Below are 21,617 nucleotides of genomic sequence, written 5' to 3'. Positions count from 1 at the left end.
TTTTGTGTGCAGCATAGGCAAGAAATATTCTAACGGATTCCAGCCTAGCTACAGGAGCGAAAGTTTCTTCATAGTCGATTCCTTCCTCCTGACAGTATCCTTTCACCACCAGACGTGCTTTGTTTCGAATCACGTTGCCTTCCTTGTCCATTTTATTTCTGAAGACCCATTTGAGACCAACAACTGAGGCATCTGGAGGAGTTGGAATGAGACGCCAAACTTTATTCCTTTCGAATTCATTCAGTTCATCTTGCATAGCTTGAACCTAATCGGAGTGATCAAGAGCAGTGTTAACTGTCTTTGGTTCAACTTTTGAGACGAAAGTGTTAAACATACAGAATTCTACTTTTGAAAATAAGGAAGTTTGTTTTGCCTTTAGTTGTGATCGGGTCAGGACCTTTTCAGAGACATTACCGACAACCTGAGAAACAGGATGATCTCTGGTCCATTTGACAAGAGGAGGGTAATTTGGATCATAAGATGGATCCAATTCAGCGTTTACCATCTCTTCTAGTTCAGATTGACTATCATAGTCGTAATACATATCTGCATTCTCCCCCTCGACATATAAGCTTTCAGGTGTGTCTTGAGTTTCCGGAGCTACATGGGTTTCGGGTGGTGTCGTGCTTTCAGGTGTTGACGCACCTTCGGGTGTTGTAGCACTTTCGGGTACTGTTGTGCGTTCGGGAGCAACTTGAGAACTGTTCTCCCCCTCAACATGTGAGCCCAGCTGAGAAGACGAAGATGTGTCCTCCCCCTCAACTGAAGTATCGTGCTGTGGAGGTTCGTTAGAACTTGATCCTCCTTCATTCATTCTCTTTGTAGTATCTTCGATGAGTTTCTTCAGATGATCTACTTTGTTGTCTGCTGCACTCGCTTCTGAGAGAGTTGCCTTCTCTGGTTCATCAAATAACTCGACGAAATTCTCAAATAGGTTTGCGATCGAGGCTGTGACTTGGCCTGTGTGAGAAAAGATTTCTCCAACTGTGTCTTCTTTGGCCTTCAGCTTTTTGACATAGCTATCATCAAAAGTCACATAATAAGTTTCTTATATTTTCCTCGAGCGCTTGTTTAAAACCCTGTAGGCTTTAGAAGTGAGAATAGCCCAGAAATATCCCTTCATCGGCTTTGACATCGAACTTGTTACGATGTTCTTTAGAATTGAACATGAAGCACCTTGAGCCGAAAACGTGGAAAAATTTGACATTTGGCTTCCTGTTGTTGATGATCTCATAAGGAGTGAGAGTGAATCACTTATTGAGATATGACCTGTTCTGCGTAAAACAAGCAGTAGCAATAGCATCAGCCCAAAAATATAAAGGTAAAAAAGCAAAACTTAGCATGCTTCAGGCTGCCTCACACAAAGATCGGTTTCGTCTTTCAACAATCCCGTTTTGTTGAGGGGTGTAGGGAGCTGAGAAGTTATGATTGGTTCCTTTATCGGCTAAGAATTCTTCGAATTCTTTATTTTTGAACTCCAGACCATTATCGCTTCTGATGTTGCGAACGACTTTCTTTAGTTGTACTTCAATCTTCTTGATAAACGTCTTCAGCTTGAGAGTCGCTTCAGATTTGTGCTTCAGAAAGAACACCCATGTAAAACACGAGAAATCATCAATGATGACAAGAATATACTTGCTACCGCCGATGCTTTCGATAGATGATGGACCACACAAGTCAATGTGAATTAACTCTAATGGTTCAACAACTTTAGTGTTTACAATCGATGGGTGACTTTGACGACTCTGCTTCCCCATTTCACATGCAGCACATAAATGTTCTCGATCGAATTTGAGCAATAGAAGACCTCGAACATGACCACCTGTGACAAGTTTGTTGATATCCTTGAAGTTGAGATGAGAGAGCCTTCGGTGCCACAGCCAGCTTTCGTTAGATTGTGCTTTGGATAACAGGCAGATAGCTGGATTCCCTTTGATGGGTTTGAGGTTCAGGGGAAACATTTCGCCTTTGCGCTCCGATTTGAGAATTACTCTTTTCGTTTTCTTTTCAATTATTTCCGAACCCTCATCATCGAATGAGACCTTGAGACCGGTACCTCCAACAAGCTGAGATACACTTATGAGGTTGTGATGTAGTCCTTCAACGTATGCGACCTTCCTAATCGTAAAATCACCATTTGTTATCATTCCATAGCCTTTTATTGTGCCGAATGAGTTGTTCCCGAACTTGACATTTCCACCGTTTGAAAGAGACCTAAACTCCCTCAGCTCTTCCTTCCTTCCTGTCATGTGACGCGAGCAGCCACTGTCAATGTACCATTCTTCGTCAAACTGCTCGTCACTAATAACCTGCAAAAATTAAGCAGATTTAGGAACCCAAAGTTTCTTGGGTCCACGTGAGCCTTTCACAGGAACAGGAATAGTAAGAGAGATGTCAACAAGGTATGTTCTTTTTATTAAATTTGTTTCATCTTTCCATTTAATGGTGAAAACCTTAATTTTATTGGGATTTGTTACAGTAGGTTTGGATTCAGGTTTAGGCATTGGGACCTTGGAATGCTTTTGATCGGTTTTGACTGAGGAAACCTTCGATTTTCCTTTCAAATCTGTTGAAGATTTTGGATTTTGAGTATTAACAGAATTGGATTTAGAATGAGGTTGAGAGGAATTAGAAGGATTAGAAGAAGTAGAACGATAGAATTTAGACTGAGATGTTTTCCTGACTTGAGGTTCTAAGTGACCCTTTTGTTTTTGATCATTAGTGATACCAAACTTAGAACTTTGGTTGCTTTTGTTCTCAGAACCGAAGTTATGCTTTCGGTAGCTTGTATTTTCCAAACCGAACCTTTGCCTTCGGTTATCATAATTCTCAGAACCGAACCTCTCCCTTCGGTTGTTATGACCCTCAGAACTGAACCTCTCCCTTCGGTTGTCATTACTTTCTTGTGATCTAACAGTACTTTTCTCTGACTTTGAATTTCTATCATGATAAGAGAAATGGGCGTTTTGAGATTGCCAAAACTGTTTTCGTTCTGAGAGATTCTTCTTGTATCTCATATTCCTTTGCTGCTTCTGATTCTTCACTTGCTTCGGCTGTCGATGGATATTCGCTTTTTGCTTTTGCTTTTTGTCAGCCAGTTCACTCTGAAATGACGAGGTTTCGCTTGAAGGAGTGACTTCTTTTGCAGGATCTCCTTTTTCTTCAGGAACATCTTTTGTACCACTAGTACTTGGCATGTCAAAGTTATCGGGCTTGTTCAGAGGCTCTGGTACATATCTGCCTTTGGTTTTCCAGGACGTCCGTTCAGACAGACCAACAGTTTCGTCAGCATTGTCGATAGGAGCAGACCAGAAGAACTCATCACAACCTTCAGCATTATCTTCATTTACAATGGCTGTGAGTTCGGCTGTCTGATGTTCGGTTACTCCTGTGACCTTATACACCTGATTTGGAGTCGTCCTAACCTTTTGATATACAACAGCCTTTCTTCAAGGATCGGGGATTTTTGTTGGGACAGACGAGCAAACTCCACAGAATTTTCTGAAATAAGATTTTTGTGGTTTTTGGGTTCGCTCTTGACAAACTCAGAACAGTCAACTACATCCTCTACAGAAATTTCACTCATATCATCATCCTCATTAAGCTCAGATGCATTTTCAACATCAATTTTATTTTCTGAGCTCAAGTTGGCATTCAATGAGTCAAACTTTTGTATGGTTTCGGTCCTTAGTTTTAATTTATCATTTTCATCCAAAAGGTTTTTCAGCATGTCCTTATGGTCCTTAGACTTTATGAAAGATTCGATTTTGTCTAGTCCATACATATAAGTCGGATTTACATCCTCAGACGAAACTACACTTTCACAATTATATGCTTCAGCATCGATTTCATCCTCCTTAAACTCAAGGAAGGGCAAAATCATGCGATGAATTTTCTGCCCTATTTCACAGTTTAAATGAGGTTGTGTGATATTAGGTGTAAAGACGCTTAGCAATTAAACAAAAGACATTTCTCTGTTTTAAAAGTTTCAAATTGTCTCTTTGTAAATAAATGCTTTCGTCCTTGGATTTGATTAACTCCGACTCCTTCAGCTCGATCCACATCCTCCGTTCCTCACTTTTTGAAGATGCCCTGCTTAATTGGTCAGTTAGGTTAGAATTGGTGACCCGTGTTTGAGTTAAACTGCTGTCTAGATGCGAGATTCTTGAATTGACATTTTTAATTCTTTTTCATATGAGCTTTGTGGGACTTTGAATGAAACAAAAATAGATTGTACCTTCTTTATTAACTCATCAAGCTCGTTAAACTGCACGCTGAGAGGTTTTGCTGTGAAGCACAAGTCCTCTCCCTCCTTTGTGTCTTCATTCCCACCATCTGTGTTGTATCCCCTCATTTGAGACACATCCGACACCATCAAGCATTTTCCACCGCTTCCTTCATCCTTCGCAACATAAGCCTTTCCATGAGATGACTTCCTTACTTCATCATCCTCATAGTCGGTTGACCAGACTTCTACGCCACCGAACTCATCATCTGCTACCGAACCCTGCACAATTAAAGCATTCATTGAAGGGTTAGTGACAACTTTCTTTTTCTTGATCTCTTCCAGCTTTTTCATTAACACAACTTCTTCATCTTTCTCCTCATCCTTTTCTGCTATTTTCTTGAGGACACAATCTTTGGCATAGTGGTTCTTTCCGCCACAATAGTAGCAGTTCACACCCGAATCTCCTTCAGCTTTTGGTTCCTTCTTTGGTTCTTCTGCTTTCGGTTCTTCCCTGACCTTTTCAGAACTATAACTTCCCTGCCAATTTATGTTCTTATTGGTAGGAAACCTTTTCTTGATGAACCTCTTCGGGTTTGACACCATCATTACATAGTCTTCAGAGGTAAGGTCATAGTCCTCTAAGTTAAGGTCTTCATCTTCCATCACAGCTTTGCTTTTGGACAGAAGGGCCAATGATCCCAAGCTTGAAACCACATTTTTCTCCTGCAATACAATCTTTTCTTGGGATTTCAGAATCCCTACCAGCTTTGCCAAAGAGTAAGATTTGAATTGCTCATGCCCTTTAACAGTGGACACAACCGCTCTCCACTCAGATCTAAGACCGTTTAAAAACGTAACCTTTTGTTCAATCAACTTCCTTTCAATATCATGTTTATTCATCTTACTAAGAAGATGATTGAAGCAATCGAACGTCTGAGTTACAGTTTCTTCAGGACTCTGCTTGAATTCACCAAACTCGAACAAAAGTAAGGTTTGAATGGAATGCTCGAGATCTTCGTCTGTGGAATATAACTCTCGCAGCCTATCCCATATTTCTTTAGCAGTGCTGCACGAGCTTACTAGCCTGAAAGTATCAGATTGAAGAGCGAATCTGATAAGTCTCAATGCTTTAATATTGCACTGAAATTTATCTTTTTCGTCTTGAGCAATATCTTTTACGTCTTTCAACAGATCATTATACTCTTTCTGAGTTTTAATGATTCTTGATGTTGCTGAATGAGCGAATGGTCCAGACACGATTGCTTCCCAAATAAGATATCCGTTGTCCTCAGATCCAACGACATAATCTTCAAAGTGATGTGCCCAAACTTCGTAATCCTGGATGTAAAGGATGGGAATCTTCGTCGTTGATCCGATGTTGTTTGAGATGTTAATTGGATTTGAATGAGACTCGTCCATGCTTGATCAAATAACCTGTTTAAAAGATCAGACTTGTAATATATTAAATTAGGGCAACACGAATAAATGCTGAGTTACGTCAATTATGGGATGACGGCTCAATAAATATTAGTTAATGCGGAATAACCCTAATCGCAACCTTTTTCACAGAAAAGATGTGTATGAATTACACAGCCTCCTGTTCTGATACCAATTGATAAGTTATAAAACAAACTTGAAGATCGATTAGATCTTTGTAACAGGTATTACTATGAACACAAAAAATAAATAAGATAAGTATGGATCAAAATATGTCGAATGATTAGATCGAACAATCCTCAGCAGAGCTCGATTAAGAACTTACGCTGTAGAGGATTTAGGGTTACAAGAACGATAATAATAAACTTTTGAATATGCTCTGATCTATTGTTACTATCGTTAACCTAAGATGCATGCAAGCACCTATATTTATATACAACCCTACTAAACTCACGGATGGACAGACCTATACCGGAGATACAAAAATGGACTAGCTAACGAGCCCAATAGACGCAACACTTAATACAAAACACGACCCAACAATATATATATATATATATATATATATATATATATATATATATATATATATCGGGAAGGGTTATATGGAAAATAAACAATTAGGACAACACATGTTGGAACCAATGAAAGCATGACAACACATCATTTTGGAATAACTACATAAATAACTTCCATAGTAGATTGCTTATGAATAAAGAAATGGACACGTGTCACTTGATCATTGGTTCAAGCATATGTTGCCCTAATTGTTCATTTTCCATTGAACCTACTTCTATATATATATATATATATATATATATATATATATATATATATATTACTTTTATAAAAAATAGATATATTTAGATATTAGTGAAATATGATTTCCTTCTGTATTAATAATATTTTGTATCATTGTATGCCTTCCGTATTCGTATGTGGTTAGTCCGTGTTTGCGGTGGCGTTATCAAAAAAGAAAAAAAATGTCATTTTTAGATATTCATGAGTCACGAACGAAGAACGCATCCACTTTGTATGAAGATTTTCATTTTTCAATTTTATTTGGATGTTAACGTCTTTATAAACTTATGTTGAAAAACTCTTTTTTTTATGTTAATTAGTTTAATCACTTTATGACTTTATGTTGAAAAAAACCTCATTTTTAAAAATGCATTGTTTATTTATTAAAATGGTTATATGGGTTGGGTTCGACTCATTTACTTGTGTACCCGTGAACCCATATACTTAAATGAGTTGTATGGGTTGGGTTGGGTTGAAGTTTCCAACCCACTAACCCGTGATCCGCCAACCTACCAACCTATATATTATATGAGTTGGGTTGAGTTTAAGTTTTCTGACTTGCCAACCTATGACCCGCGAACCCGAACCCAACCCGATTGCTAGGCTTAATCAAGACCAACCTAAAACACTCTATTGTAATGCCCTACATTTTAAACAAAAAATTTCATTTTTAAAATAAGAGTAACCATTCAATTCCATTTCCAAAGGTATAATAAACAAAGCCATTTGTTCAAAACATGTCAAATCATGTTCAAAATGGGAGTGAAACCCTAAGTGGGTGCACGACGCGCCCTAGCTGGAAAGCAAAACCCTAATTTTCCTATTTGTGGACTATTTTAGGTCAGTAGCTTCTAGGGTTGCCTCATTTGGCAGTCGTGTGGCTCTCTCTCTCTCTCTCAACACTTGCATTGATATCTTATATTATTATGTGTTTGTGACATTGGTGTGTTACTTGAAGGTGAAGGAAGCTCTTTTGGTGCAGGAAGAGCTTAGTTGTTAGTTTGATTATTTTTGAAACATAAAACAAAAGGAATTGAAATCGATTTGATGTTTATTTCGTGGTGACTTAATAAAGAGCTTTTACTGCCATCAAAGTTGTGTTCTTTCATTTATTTGTTTCACTTTTGCATGTTTTGAACCCACTTCCAAAATAATAATATTCTAACCTCCATATTCATTCACACTTTTGGAAGTGAGTGAGTGATTTAAGACTGCCATGAGTATTATTAGTTTGTCCATATAGATTGGACATTACATAGTGATTGTGTTACACTTATGAGTACTTTAAATAGAGATATAAGTATTGGAATAACCCTCACTTCAAGAGTACTTCGTGGATCAAGTGACAAGTAATTCTAAGATGATAATATCTTTTATTCTTCAAACCAAGATACACATAGGATTTTGATGAAAAATCTATTGTATATTAGTTTGCTCTAATGTTATCCTTCACTGGTAGTCGTAAAGGGTATGTCCATGTATGCTATGACGAGTAGACAAAAACTATGTAGCCAAATTTTATTTTTTCCTTTTCATAACTAGAAAGTAATATCTATGGTCCCCTTGATGATTTGGTGCTGACATCTGAAGTGATTGGTTGATCCCTAACTAAATTGATGTGTTCGATTTAGAAGTTAGATGTGATCGTCATATGTTGTTATCAGGAAATAGAATATTAAAACTGAGATTGATCCTTAGCCATGTCTCATGTTCATACAAATATCTAGAATAAATGAATAATTGATAACTTATCTAAGGACTAAATTTTGATTGAGACCAGAGTTTGAAAGTTTGATTAGATGACTACTCTTGTTAATTGATTATTAATTGATATGGAAGTATTACACATTTAAAAGTTAATGAATTATCCAAATAAGAGACATGGAAATATTATCTAAGGTCATTAATTGTTTGGTAATAATTCTAGTAATAACAAGGTCCTTTTGGGTTGGCGTCATAACACATTAGCAATAAGGAAATGGAGAAAAATAAGTTTTCAAATTATGAAGTAATTAAGAAATAAATTGGAAATTATTTTGGAATTAATTAAATTATTTTAACTAGTTAAAGGGCTTGAATATTAGTTAATTCCTAGAGATTAATTAGAATATTCCAGAAGCCTCATGGAAGAAGGCTGGGGACGGTTTGAGCATCCCTGAATAGGGATAAGGCAAGTTTTAAATAAGGTAAACCTTAGGTATTTAAATTTCTTAAGGATTAATCTATTTTCTATAAATAGACTGATATAGATCTAACCATAGGTGTTGATTCTTTCTCTGAACCTGTCCATCCTTTCTCTCCCCCCCCTTCCCTCTCCTATTGTTGAAAATCATAGCCTTTCTCCTAGGGTTAGTGATTTTCAAATTAACCTTCAAAATGGTTATTCCTTATTTTCTTTTTGGAGTTTTGGGCTTGACTACATTAGAGGGATTTTGCATTGGATCCTTGATCTATTGCAAGAGTTGGATATCACATTTTTTTTTCCTATAAATCAAAATCATGGTACTGAATCTCCACTCCTCAAGCATCCAGGATGTCTCTAAAACAATTATAAGGTGGCTTGTTAAACACTGAAATCTCTTATCCCAGGTACAACCATATTGTAATAGGGATTTGATCTGGACCAATGGACTTGTTCCTCCCCGTCCTTGTCAAATTTGTTTCACTTGTTCGCTACTAATCCTCGAGCATGATCACTTAAAGTTGTTATGTACTCTACGTACACGCCCCTTTAAAATTCCAGACCACAAGACATAGAACCCTTGTTAAATAAAGAATGAAAATAGCTACCCCATTCTCTCTTACTTCCTCATCTTCTAATAGCACATGACCATTTTCATCCTTAATATACTTGACAGTTAACTTATGTCCCTTTTTCTTCTCTCCCTAGCTTTTTCTAGCTTGTAGATACTAGTCTTCCATTATTTGGTGCCTAATATCAATAGATCTCCTTATACGTCATGGCCTTAGATATGGCTACGACTTTATTTGCCTTGCTACTTGCCTTGTCATATCTTTCTTTCACCCTCACTTTCTCTTGATCATCACTACTCTCTATAACTCCTTAAATCAAATTTGTTTATTCCTAACATTATAATAAACCTCCTTTCTCAATTACCAGGATTCTCTCTATTTTTTTAGCCTTGCCAAACGACATCCTAGGTGTATCTTTGGCCACTTCTTTGATGACTCGGGTCATATTATTTCATAAACTTCATGCCTCCTTGGTATAACTACCATGTCCCTAAAACTATAAATTATAGTTCCCTTTAAGTTTTTGCTAGGCATCTTTGGCTTAATCTCTTTTCTTCTTCTTTGAACCCTTCTTGATAAGAGGAGATGCATAACCAACAATATATGTTATGATGCACACACATCTCCGGTAATAACCTTGCAGTATATACATGATTTAAGGTCACCCTTATACAACAAAGGTAGCCGATTTGGGTGTTATGCCCCCCCGTTTCGAAAAGTAATCAAGTGGTCCTCCTATTTAAAAAAAACGATTTGTGATAACCAAATCATGTGCAATAGAAAATTCAGGAAGCAAGTGCCCCTCATCTGTGCCTCTTACGTGTACACCCGGATACCCATCTGTTTCAATCCCAATATGATTCTTGAAGTCTCCCACTAACACCAGTTTTTGTCTAACATGCCATGTATGTTGTGTGTACGTACACATAACCTTTATCCCCTCCCCTTCTTCTACAACCTTGATCGTCATGATCCTATCACGACATCTCGTAACCACTACTGCAATATCTTTTAGCACATGGACAACAATACACCAACTCCATTCCCCGCATTTTCTAGGCCCGAATACAACAACTTATACCCATTGTACTTTCTAGCTCCCACTTTCCACCTAGTCTTCTAGAAACAAGGAATGCTTACTTACCTTTTCCTTAGAATCTTAGTGAAATCCAACAACTTTGCATTCAAAGAATCTACGTTAAAGGTACAAATTCTCAACCTAAGATCCTCCCCGCCACTACCCTTATGTACCCCTACCCTTCACCATAGAAACATAGCACCCTACTAGGCCTCCCCTCGTAGAAACCCCTGTCACGCTACTAACAAGAGATGACCTTAATCTATCATAATTAACACACAACTCTTTATTGGTCTACTACAATATGTACCAAACACCCAATAGTCAAGCAATCTACTAATTACAAAGAAACTAACGCAAGTATGCACTAGATGGGAGAATAAACAAAGATAGCAATTTAGGGTATTATTAGTGGTAAATCTACAAAGACTAAATAAATAACTAGAATAAAATAATTTATGAATACCTATATTTCTCTATAATTAAAATTTTTGCATGTTGTTATGGATCCAATGTGTGGGGTAAACGATCCAAAAATTAACTATAAAATGATATTTAAGTGAAAAGAGGCTTGAGATTTTAAACGTATTAAGACGGTCTACTAATATACAATTTTACAAGGAGTAGATTACTAGGCATAAAAATGGAAATACGAATATCTATATATATTAAAAGAGAAACTTTATGATATAACCTTCAACAATCAGAGTCATTCATTGTGTTTCCTTGATTAATTTCAACCCTTAGATCATTTTGATGATGTCATCCTAAAATAAAATAAAATTATATTAATATTGACTAAATTTGAAAGTTTGACTAACTGATTTAATGTTAATGTCATTTATTCAACTCATTTAAACCTCATCATAGTTTTTGAAAATAAATTTAGTATTGACTAAATTTGAAAGTTTGGCTAACTGATTTAATGTTAACGTCATTTATAAAAGGAATGTATTCAACTCATTTAAACCTCATCATCATTTTTTAAAGTAAATTTCATTCCTTCCTAATTAAAATCATGTTTTTAGCTGGCACCTTTTGTATATTCTTTCGGTTCACATCTATTATATGAAACATATCTAAAAATTATGATACATCGTCACTGAATTTTAAAGAATCAAAGAATTCGAAATTTGATATCATTTCCATAATCATTGTTGAAAGTTATGTATAATCATGTGCTGCTGTTCGTATATTGTGTTTTCTTCTGACCCTTTGCGGCATCACATTCGAACAACATCACCCTTTGCAGCATCATGTTTGTCATCCAAGTTCCTTCTTTAATATGTGCTTAATTTTATTAATTGTATTCGATTTTTTTATTCTTATTAGTGTTGTATTTGACTATGATCTTTGAATGCATGAATAATCTTGATTATAAATGTTAGTATTAGTTTTTCAATCTTGTACTTTTGTCTTTTTATCTTTGCATTTGAAGTTGCACTCTGCATGTTTGATAAAAATGCCCATGAGAAAAGCACGGTTATTTTTGATTAATTGTATATATGTATGTGTCTCTTACATAATTAAAATTTTCTAAGATTGTTTGGATTGCACGGTTGTTGATGATTGAGAACTACCATTTACCCTTCAGTGTTTTTAATTATCAAAATTATACTACTATTAATTTGACATATTTTCCCATAATTCTTGGTTTTTAATAGATTTAGTTAATAGAAATGTACTTTGACTTTAATCTATAATGTTTTGAATTGTAATTTCTAAATTTCTTTTGAGTTGTTTTAATTGTGTTCAGTGGATACAAGTTGCACTGTAATTTCTATTTTGTTTTTAACATATTTATTTAATAGCAATGTATGTATGTGGTTTTTTTATTTAAAAAGTCAAAGCTCTTATTTTAGCATTTTCCCTAATTTGTCCCTGTCTTTGAAAGGTCATATATCGGTTATGGAAAACACTTTTTGGTCGAAATCAATGAACAAAGTTTCGTATTTAAGACAGTCAATTTTGAAAATAACATAGTTATGAAAAATTATAAAGTAAGGTAAAAAATTATAAAATATTAGGAAATTTGTAAAAAGTACAGTTAGTAAAAACGTTAGAGTTATTAGAAAAAAAATAAGACCATTAACATTAGTAAAAACACAATATATAAATTAAATTATCACAATAGTAATGAAATGTCATTATCTGATATTTCATATAACTGAAAGATATATACCAAATTACATTGATGATATACCAAAATTATTCAAAGTTACGCCAAATCTAATGTAAAGTTCATGTGAACACCAAATAAATAAGAACAAACATAAAAGCTAGCACTTATATTAATAAACAATTTAAAATAAACCAATTATAATTTAGAAACGAATTTCCATTGATGATATACTAAAATTAAATTCATTTAACATTTAACATTCCATAAATTATTTTTTATGACTTTATTTGAATAAATGAAATAATTGTCAATATTTAATGCAGTAAGAAGCGACATATTAGTTGTCAATATATGTTTAAATTAAGTAACCTTATTATGGAATGAACGTCTAATTAGAATATTCATTGAAAAACATAGAATAATGATAAGTGGAAAATAATTAATTCAAAATACCAAAAGTTGCCATATGGCAAAAGGAATTAGAAAATGACATGTTGCAAAATGATTCTTATTTATTAGGATATATTTTTTTATGTTGCTTTATATTATTTTGTTAATGTGTCGACTTTTCATAACTTTATATGTATTTTTTATATGTTCATTTGCATTTAAAATTTTATATTTTGACAACTTATGCGTTTCCTTTCCAAAATTAGATTTCGATCGTAACCTACTAATTTAATCGTCATTAACTTTATATATAATTACACTCAATTTAAATTTGTATTTCCCTTATATAAATATTTTAATGATCCCGATTTTTCCCTTTCAAAAATATTTCAAGCATTTATTTCTTACATGTTCCTTTATCAAATTTAAATTTATATTATCCTTATATTCATAGAAAATTTTATTTTGATAACTTACGCGTTTCCTTTATCAAATTTAAAGTTTCCAAAATCGGATTCAATCGTAACCTATCAATTTAATATTCATTAATTTCATCAATAATTTCACCCAATTTAAATTTATATTAAACATATATAATTTTTTTTAAAATATTTCAAGCATTTATTTTTAGATAATGTTGCTTCATTATAATTATTACTTTCCTCATATAAAATAATAATAGTTACCAATAATATATATATATATATATATATATATATATATATATATATATATATATGTGTGTGTGTGTGTGTGTGTGTGTGTATATATATATATATATATATATATATATATATATATATATATATAAGCAACATTAACACTAAAACAAAGTGATTAAATTTTTTTTGTATAACATAGCAACCTACTTTGTTTTATCTTTATTTAGAAACAATAAAATTTATAAATTTACACAACAAATAGATACGTATTTCGAATTTGGTTATAGTATTATACCTTACAAAATACAATTCCCTCCAAAATAAAATTCGTCAGTAATTTTATCCATAATTCCACTCAATCTAGATTTGTATTTTCCTTATATAATTTTTTTTAATGATTCCGGTTTTTCTCTCAAAAAATATTTCAAGCATTTATTTCTTAGATAATGTTGCTCCATTATAATTATGACTTTCCACATATAAAATAATAAAACTTACCAATATGTGTATATATTTATATTTAACTTTTATAAGCAACATTAACAATAAAACAAAGTAATGAATTCAAGTGACGATTCATCTTCTTCAAGAGAAAAAAGCTAAAAGTCTTGTCCCTAGTGTTTTATCCATCAATCTTTTGTCAAATTATACTAATTTAATTATGTATGGTTTTGAAAGTACTCATATGTGACGATGAATGTCGTTCAACTAATAAAAAAAATGTTGTATACAAAGAGGTCCTTTAATAATTATAAACTAGTAAAAAACCCTGGGCTTCACCCCGGGTCAGTTTTTTTTACAATAGTAAGCATCAGGTACTAAACTTTCCAAACTGTGGAAAATATTGTGACTAAAATTTGAAGACCACAAAATTTTGTAATAAAGGACCAAACATGTAAGAGTCAAAAAGTTTAGTGGCAAGTGTCTAAAACAAACAAACTTTACTATTCCTTAAGTTTTTGAGAGTTAAGGGACTAAACTTGTCAACCTGTGGAAAATAATGTGGCTAAATTTTAAAGACCACAAAATTTTGTAATAAGGGACCAAAAGTATAAGAAGAAAAAGTTTAGTGGCGATGAAACAAAAGAAAACAAAAACACAAATATCAAAGTTTAAAAAGTTTTGGGTAAAAAATGGACTAAAAGTGTAAGAATGAAAAAGTTTAGTGGCAAATGTCTAAAACAAAAGAACTTTACTATTCCATAAGATTTTGAGAATTAAGGGACTAAACTTGTAAAATTGTGGAAAATATTGTGGTTAAATTTTGAAGACCACAAAATTTTGTAATAAGGGACCAAAATGCAAGAATGAAAAAGTTTAGTGGCACAATGAAAAATTACCAAATTTTAAAAAGGTTTTGGGTCAAAAATGTTAATATTATCAAAGTTTAGGGTCAAAAATATTAATGTTGAAAAATTATTATTCATAAGTCCATGGCTGCTTTAATATATATATATATATATATATATATATATATATATATATATATATATATATATATAATGATACTTTTTTTTTGAATAATTATTATGCAATATCATAGACCTTTGTATTATTTTTATGTGTTTCCGTGTTTAACACCGGGTTATAATTTACTACATATTTATAACAAAATAAACTTATTAATGAGGGAAGCAAGGTGGGTTGTAAATTCTGTTGGAGCGTCTACTCTAACAAATATAATCATAAAGAGAAATTAAATATCTTCTTATTTTTTGTTCCTACATATACTCCTACCCAATGAAATGCTGAAATGTGTAACATTTAATATTTATTTAATGAGATTTAATGATATTTTAGGATACTAATATGACACATGTTATCGTTTAAATGGATATGAGGATTGGTAGGATTAAAAGGTAGGAGGATATTTAATTTCTCAATCATAAATAAAATACTTAATCTACTTGGAACCTTAAAAAATTAATAGTGCGTTATAGAAGTGTAGAGTTATAACAAGATAGGGAAGTGGGAGCTTTTGGGCGGAGAAAAGTGTACACGGAGGTGTGCGCAGGTCAAAAGTCAAAACCAATGTCCCACAAGGTGCAGAGGTCAGAAACGGTGAGGATGTGGGAGGGTTGAAGGGTGTATGGTTTCTGGTGGCGAAGAGATAAGGGGAAGAGAGAGGTTGTTGGTCGGAAGGAAAGGGAGAATGAGAAAAAACCAACAATTATTCAGTGGGCCATACAGACCCTGATGATAGCATAATACTAAGAGACATCATGTAAGTCAAAATTTCCCTATAAATCGACCGAGTCTCCTTTGATAATGCCATGATAATGATGTCTATTTTGTCTTATACACCTCCAAGTCTCTATCCAATAACGACTTCCTCAAATTTTCCGCAAAACAAGTTAACAACTACAAATTGTAGTAAAAGAGAGGCTGTAAACATATAACATCACTCTGGCTAAATATTTCGAACATGGGTTCATACTATCATTCATCTGATTACTGTTATGACATTGTATTACCATCTTATTTTGGAAATCGATCTTCTTCCGGACTATCTGTAAACCTCACCAACCAAAATATCGAATCCTTGATGTATTTCTGTGAGAAAATAGTTGATTTGGAAGACCAAGACAAGTACAGCGGGCCTATGGTGTGGATTGGTATCTACATCTCAATAGCATCATTCTTTTGCATTCTGGCGATGGTTGCTGATCTGTTCAATGGTTTTCAGAAAAGGAAATTTTGGTTTCCAAGTAAATATTTCTCTCTAAATGCTGTTTCTATCACAGTGATAGCCGTTGCAATGAAAATCCCTGTGGATTTGAGTAGTCAAATGCCTGGGTGGGTGGACCAAGCAGCTAAGCAGGGAAGCATGGTTTTTATGTGCATGATGATGGCTAACTTGATGCCTTCTTTGGCGTCTATGGACAACAAGTCACTTCTTGCAAATGTGATAGGTTTTGCTATTCTCATTATCACCATAATTGTGAATATGTTTATGGAGATTAATACTGGAGTTATTGATCGAGGATACTTCTTTGTAGCATTGTTACTCTTCTTGTTAATAATTTTGATCTCTTCTGCAATATCACTTCCAATCTCTAAGCAAATTCTACAACTCAAGTATCAAGCGATTAGCAAAATAACTTTACATGATCATTGTCCAGAAGATATGTTTGCTATTGAGAAGCTAAGACAACATGTGAAAAGATACTGGATCATGGCAGAAACTGGTAGCCCTCAATTTGTAATGGCTAGTAATCCGTTATCATGTGCTTCTGGCGTAATTTGTGTAACTGGTCTAGCCACATACATATTACTTCTGGTGTTAAATTTTATGTTCCCAATTTATATAGGATACCAATCGGATTATAAGTGGTCAATGGTTGTGATTGTTATCACACAATCTATTGGAATTGTAGTAGGTGTCATCTCCCCAATGTTTAGATGTTTTACGGTTGTGAGCTTTAAATCTTTTACTAGGTGGAATAGGAACCATTTGGAGGTATTTAAAGTAGAAAAGTATTGGACTCAACAGTTGTGTGAATGGAAAGAAAGTCATATTACCTTTCTATCAAATGGCCCTAGATCAAGAAGTCTTATGCGTAATTTGAAAAAACATATTCTAAGTGCTTGGATTGGATTTCAGAAGGTGGTTGTGGTAACATGCAAAATTATAGGGCTCATCCCCATAGTGGTTCTACTCATTTTCATGTATTGTTCATATTATTTAAAGTCAATGAAAGGAATGATGCTTAATCCACCCTCTGGCTCTAGCACTCATTATATAGATGAAGACCTTAGCAATTATGTTTTGTTACTTGAAGACAATATGGAGTTTGCTGAAAGAACACTTAAACGAATTTCAAACTCCATGAATTGTGTGATGCAAAAGGCTGAGAAGGAACAAGACAACAATCTCTTAAAGTTTCTTGAAAAGTCTACTGGATTCGAGGGAGTAGAGAAATTTGACATTTATCAAGTTCAACCACTTCTTTCTATTGAACTTCCCAACACTTGGAGCTTACCAATAGTAACCTTAACATGCATCGCAATTTCACTCCCAAATATTGGTAAGGACGCAACTAATAACTTGTTCAAATGTGTTGGTGGAGGGCTCTTTTACACACACATTGTTGAGGAAAGCTTGAACAATGCACTGAAGTACGTAAACATTCAAAAGGCAGCTATGACATTGTGGGATGAGGTAGAAGACAACTACAAGTGGTTAGAGAACACTTTGGAAAAAAGAGCTTATGATGGAAAAACATCAAGAGAGATCCTTGAATGGTTTTCTCACAAAGCAGAAGAAATTGTGATAGAAGTTAGCAAAAGCACAAATGGAGGAGAACCGGTGGAATACCTTCCATGGAAGTTGATTGTTGCTAATTCAATGTATAGAATTACACAAACAATCATGCTTACCTACCAAAGTGACATCTTAGAGATCAATGAAGAATGGTTGTTTACACTATTAAATCACATGATTGCAGACATATTGGTTGCTTGCTTCACCAACATACCACGAGTAATAACAATGAAATGCCATGAAAGTGCAATAGAGAAACGGGAGGCTAGTGTTGAGGCTGTGGCAAAGCTTCTTGGTAGGACTACTGAGATAATAAAAAGACTTGAAATTTGTGAATTACCAAGTATTCATCACGAGAAGATGGCATTTATTGATGAATGGAGACTTCATTTGCAGCGTATCCCTTAAAATTCGTTGTCTTTCCTATCGAGTCCAGGCAATTTTCTGACTTCATAACACAATTCTTATCGGTGTGTATATATATTGGCTTAATAGTTGGTAGTAATTCTTGTTTCTTTTGCACCTTGACAACAGGTGATAAGATGCAGGTGATCAGCAGATCATGGAATTAACTAATGTGTCAGTTTCTTCAGTTTTGTATGTGTTCATGGGCATCTCTTTACATCTTTCTTTTCAGTTTTGTTCTTCATTTTACGTGTCTATCAATTGGCTGTGGTAGAAATCCTCGTACTATAATGATAAATGAATCATAGAATCAAAGCACATATTTATTCATGTCAGGGTTTTGGATAGTGAAACTTTTGATTGGGAAAGAGGGAGGGGGGGGGGGGGGGGGGGGGGGGGGCACTTATTCATGTCGTTTCATATAATCTTAAGTATAATATTGAATTTTTTTGGAATGTACATTAGAGTAACACCATATTGATGCGCAAATTGATGGCTAATATAATGTCTTTTTCCTTTGAACGTCATCAAACAAGATATTTTCTAAAAAAACAAACTACATTAGCCACATTATGCATATGAAGTTGATGTTTCCTAAGTTCAAGTGCAATAACTTCAATTGTTTAGGAGAGGCTCGTTTAAAAACAAAGGGGTGCCTATCTCTATTTATATAGGATAGACACCCAATATTTGTTTTCAATAGCCATGTGGGACAGAAAGATGGACAGTATAAAGGATATTGGTCACCCCAAATTGTGGGTTAAACAATAAATTTAGGGTTTTTGGTTTTACATTTTATAAATATAAAATATAAATAGTTGTTTAAAAATAAAAAATATACTTTATGATATTTGATATTTGAAGATGTACCATTATCATGAAAAAACATGTTAGAATATTATATTTATAACATTTTATTAACTTAAAGTTTTTCAAATTAATCTCAAAATCTATAGACAACTAGACACCTCCTACAAATCTAATAACAAACATCATAAACCCAATTTAGGTAATCATATAATCTATTCACACATTTTCATTGCTTGATATGTATACTACTAGAAAACAGTCTTTTAATGACACGCAAACAATTACACGCACTGATTTACGATACGCATTTTTTTACGTGTCCTAAAAATAATGTCAGTTTTTTAAAATTTGAAGTATAGAGGACACACATTTTTGTGTGCCCTAAAATTAGTGTCCAACATAAAAAACACGGAGGGCACCTATCATAAAAGTGTGTCGTGTAAAGCTATTGTTTTATATTTTTTTAGGAAGGCGCGCGTTCTCATAGCAGGAAATGAAATCCCAAAAGATTAAACACCCCTGTCTGATTGCATCTCCTTCTTCTCCTTCTAAAATCCTCTACCAAAGAACTCTAATAGAATTGTGAGGCTGTCAATCCTTCTTCCACGTTAAATAATTTCTCCCAAATTCTCCTTCACCTTCTTCCTACACTTCGCCCCCCCCCCCCCCCCCCCCCCCAAAAAAAAAAAATTTGTTGTTTCTGCAATCTAACCTTCTTCCTAGACTTCGTTACACAAAGGTCGTATTATATCACATACATACTCTCTATTTCCTCACTATTTTAAGTCACCACTCACCAACAGCCTCATTATTCTATGACTTTAAATTGAATGTTTATTTGACCATAACGTCAAAATTGAATCGAATGTTCATTCGACACAAAGTCATTGATACGGCCGACGACACCTCCGCCTCCGGTCTCTAGTCGACGACACCGATGAAGCCCTCTCTTCCGGCCGCCAGTCGCTTTCGCCTCCCCTTTCTTTCACGTTGTTTACAGGTACGATCCATAGCTTTGTTAACTTCTTATTCGTAATTTCAGGCATTTGGGGATTACATGCAGATATTAAGCCCTATCGCATCAACGACGAGACAACAAATCAACAAGAAGGTGCAGATACTTTTAGTTTATGTTTTTGTCAGAGGATTTTTTAAACTTATTTCACGTTTTATTTTCAACAAAATCATATTCATGAAAATTGTAATTACAGATCGTTGGAAGCATAGGAGCTGTGGATGCAGGTATGGATTTAGGGAAAGAAGGGCCATTGGTTCACATTGGTAACTTCATCACTTCATTATTAGCTCAAGGTGGGCCCGACAACTGCAAATCTATCCTTCAAGCTCCCCCAAAGGTCCTCCGAAAACTAGATCCTTTAAACTTTTATTCCCAACAATTTCATACACGATTAAATCCTGAATTCATAGGTATTTCTTGATTATAGATTCATATGTTCCAGAAAGCCTGTGTAGCAGTTTATCCAAACACTGTTCAAAATGGAATTGTTTGGTTTTGGCCTAACACTGATCCTAAATACAAAGGTATTCAATCATTCAAATTGTCTCCTATCTAACCATGCATTGATAAAGAGAGTGACATTTCACACTTTCAGGTATGGAATCTTGATTGAAAATCTCATGGATCCTGCTAACGTTCCATATGCACATTAATTATGGCATAATGAGGGTGCAATAAAAACCCATATAAGTATTTTTGTACATTAGTTTTCCATTAATTAATTCATTCCAATTCATGGGAAACACGTGTTAGAGCTCTAGAAAATCACACACCTAACATAACTTTTCTTTACTATTAAGCAAGATCGAGAAGGGGGAAGACCTCTGGAAATAAACGTAAACAAAATAGACAAAAATGGTTTTACTTCAAACCAACAAAATAATCAATGGAAATTTGTTCCTCCTTGTGACAACCATCAAATTCTGGTCAAGTCAAAGTTAAATAAAGTCAACAACTCAAACCGGTCAACTCAATCAATGATCTCTCTCAATCTCTTTCACTCTATCTATCTATCTCTCTCTCTCTCTCTCTCCCAAATCTCTCTCGAAATCCCTTTTAACTTGTTATAAACACCCGGAGCATTCCGACCCTTAACTTAGTCAAAGACCACTCAAAACGATAAGATAATGTGCAAAACAGCAAAGTTGGGCCGAAGCCTCTGCAGAACCGAGGCTCCTTAAGACCGAAACCTCTCTAGAACCGAAGCTCGATCCTTAGGACCGAAGCCACCTTCGGTTCGGCTCCATGCACTTTTGGTTCGGTTCATCAGCCTTCGGTCCGAGACTACTTCAGTTCGGTCATACCTGCTTTTGGTTCCTGCCTACTTTCGGTCCCTAACCCATTTCGGTTTGCCCCAGGAAGCTCGATTCAGTCTAAGTCACTTCGGACCGAAATCACCTTCGCCCTTCTGACGCTCAGTCTCGCAGATTCACCCCTATTTTCTCGGTTTTCGACCATTTTCGCGTTTTAAGCCATTTTCATGATTTTAACGTGAGATTTTCATATAAATTCATACTTTTATTATTTTCAACCCACTAAACTGGTAAATTAACCATATCTTAGCAATTTAAGAGATAAAACCCCCCACTATTATTGAGGACAAATTCAAAGTACCAGCAGGTACTCTTTGACTTTTCCCATAATGTTA

General features: G+C 34.4%; 1 protein-coding gene across 1 annotated transcript; it reads left to right on the top strand.

Moving 5' to 3' along the window:
- The first annotated feature begins 15,897 nt into the window (after nucleotides 1–15,897).
- Nucleotides 15,898–18,144, top strand: LOC145061234 (uncharacterized). Its single transcript, XM_079008665.1, has one exon. The coding sequence runs from the start codon at nucleotides 15,898–15,900 to the stop codon at nucleotides 18,142–18,144; it is 2,247 nt and encodes a 748-aa protein (XP_078864791.1).
- The last annotated feature ends 3,473 nt before the right edge of the window (nucleotides 18,145–21,617 follow it).

This window comes from Lactuca serriola, chromosome 1, assembly GCF_051521515.1.
Source record: "Lactuca serriola cultivar US96UC23 chromosome 1, Lser_US96UC23_V15, whole genome shotgun sequence".
NCBI classification, from domain to species: Eukaryota; Viridiplantae; Streptophyta; class Magnoliopsida; order Asterales; family Asteraceae; genus Lactuca; species Lactuca serriola.
Note: the sequence above shows the minus strand (reverse complement) of the source record. Positions and strands in the feature narration are given on the sequence as shown.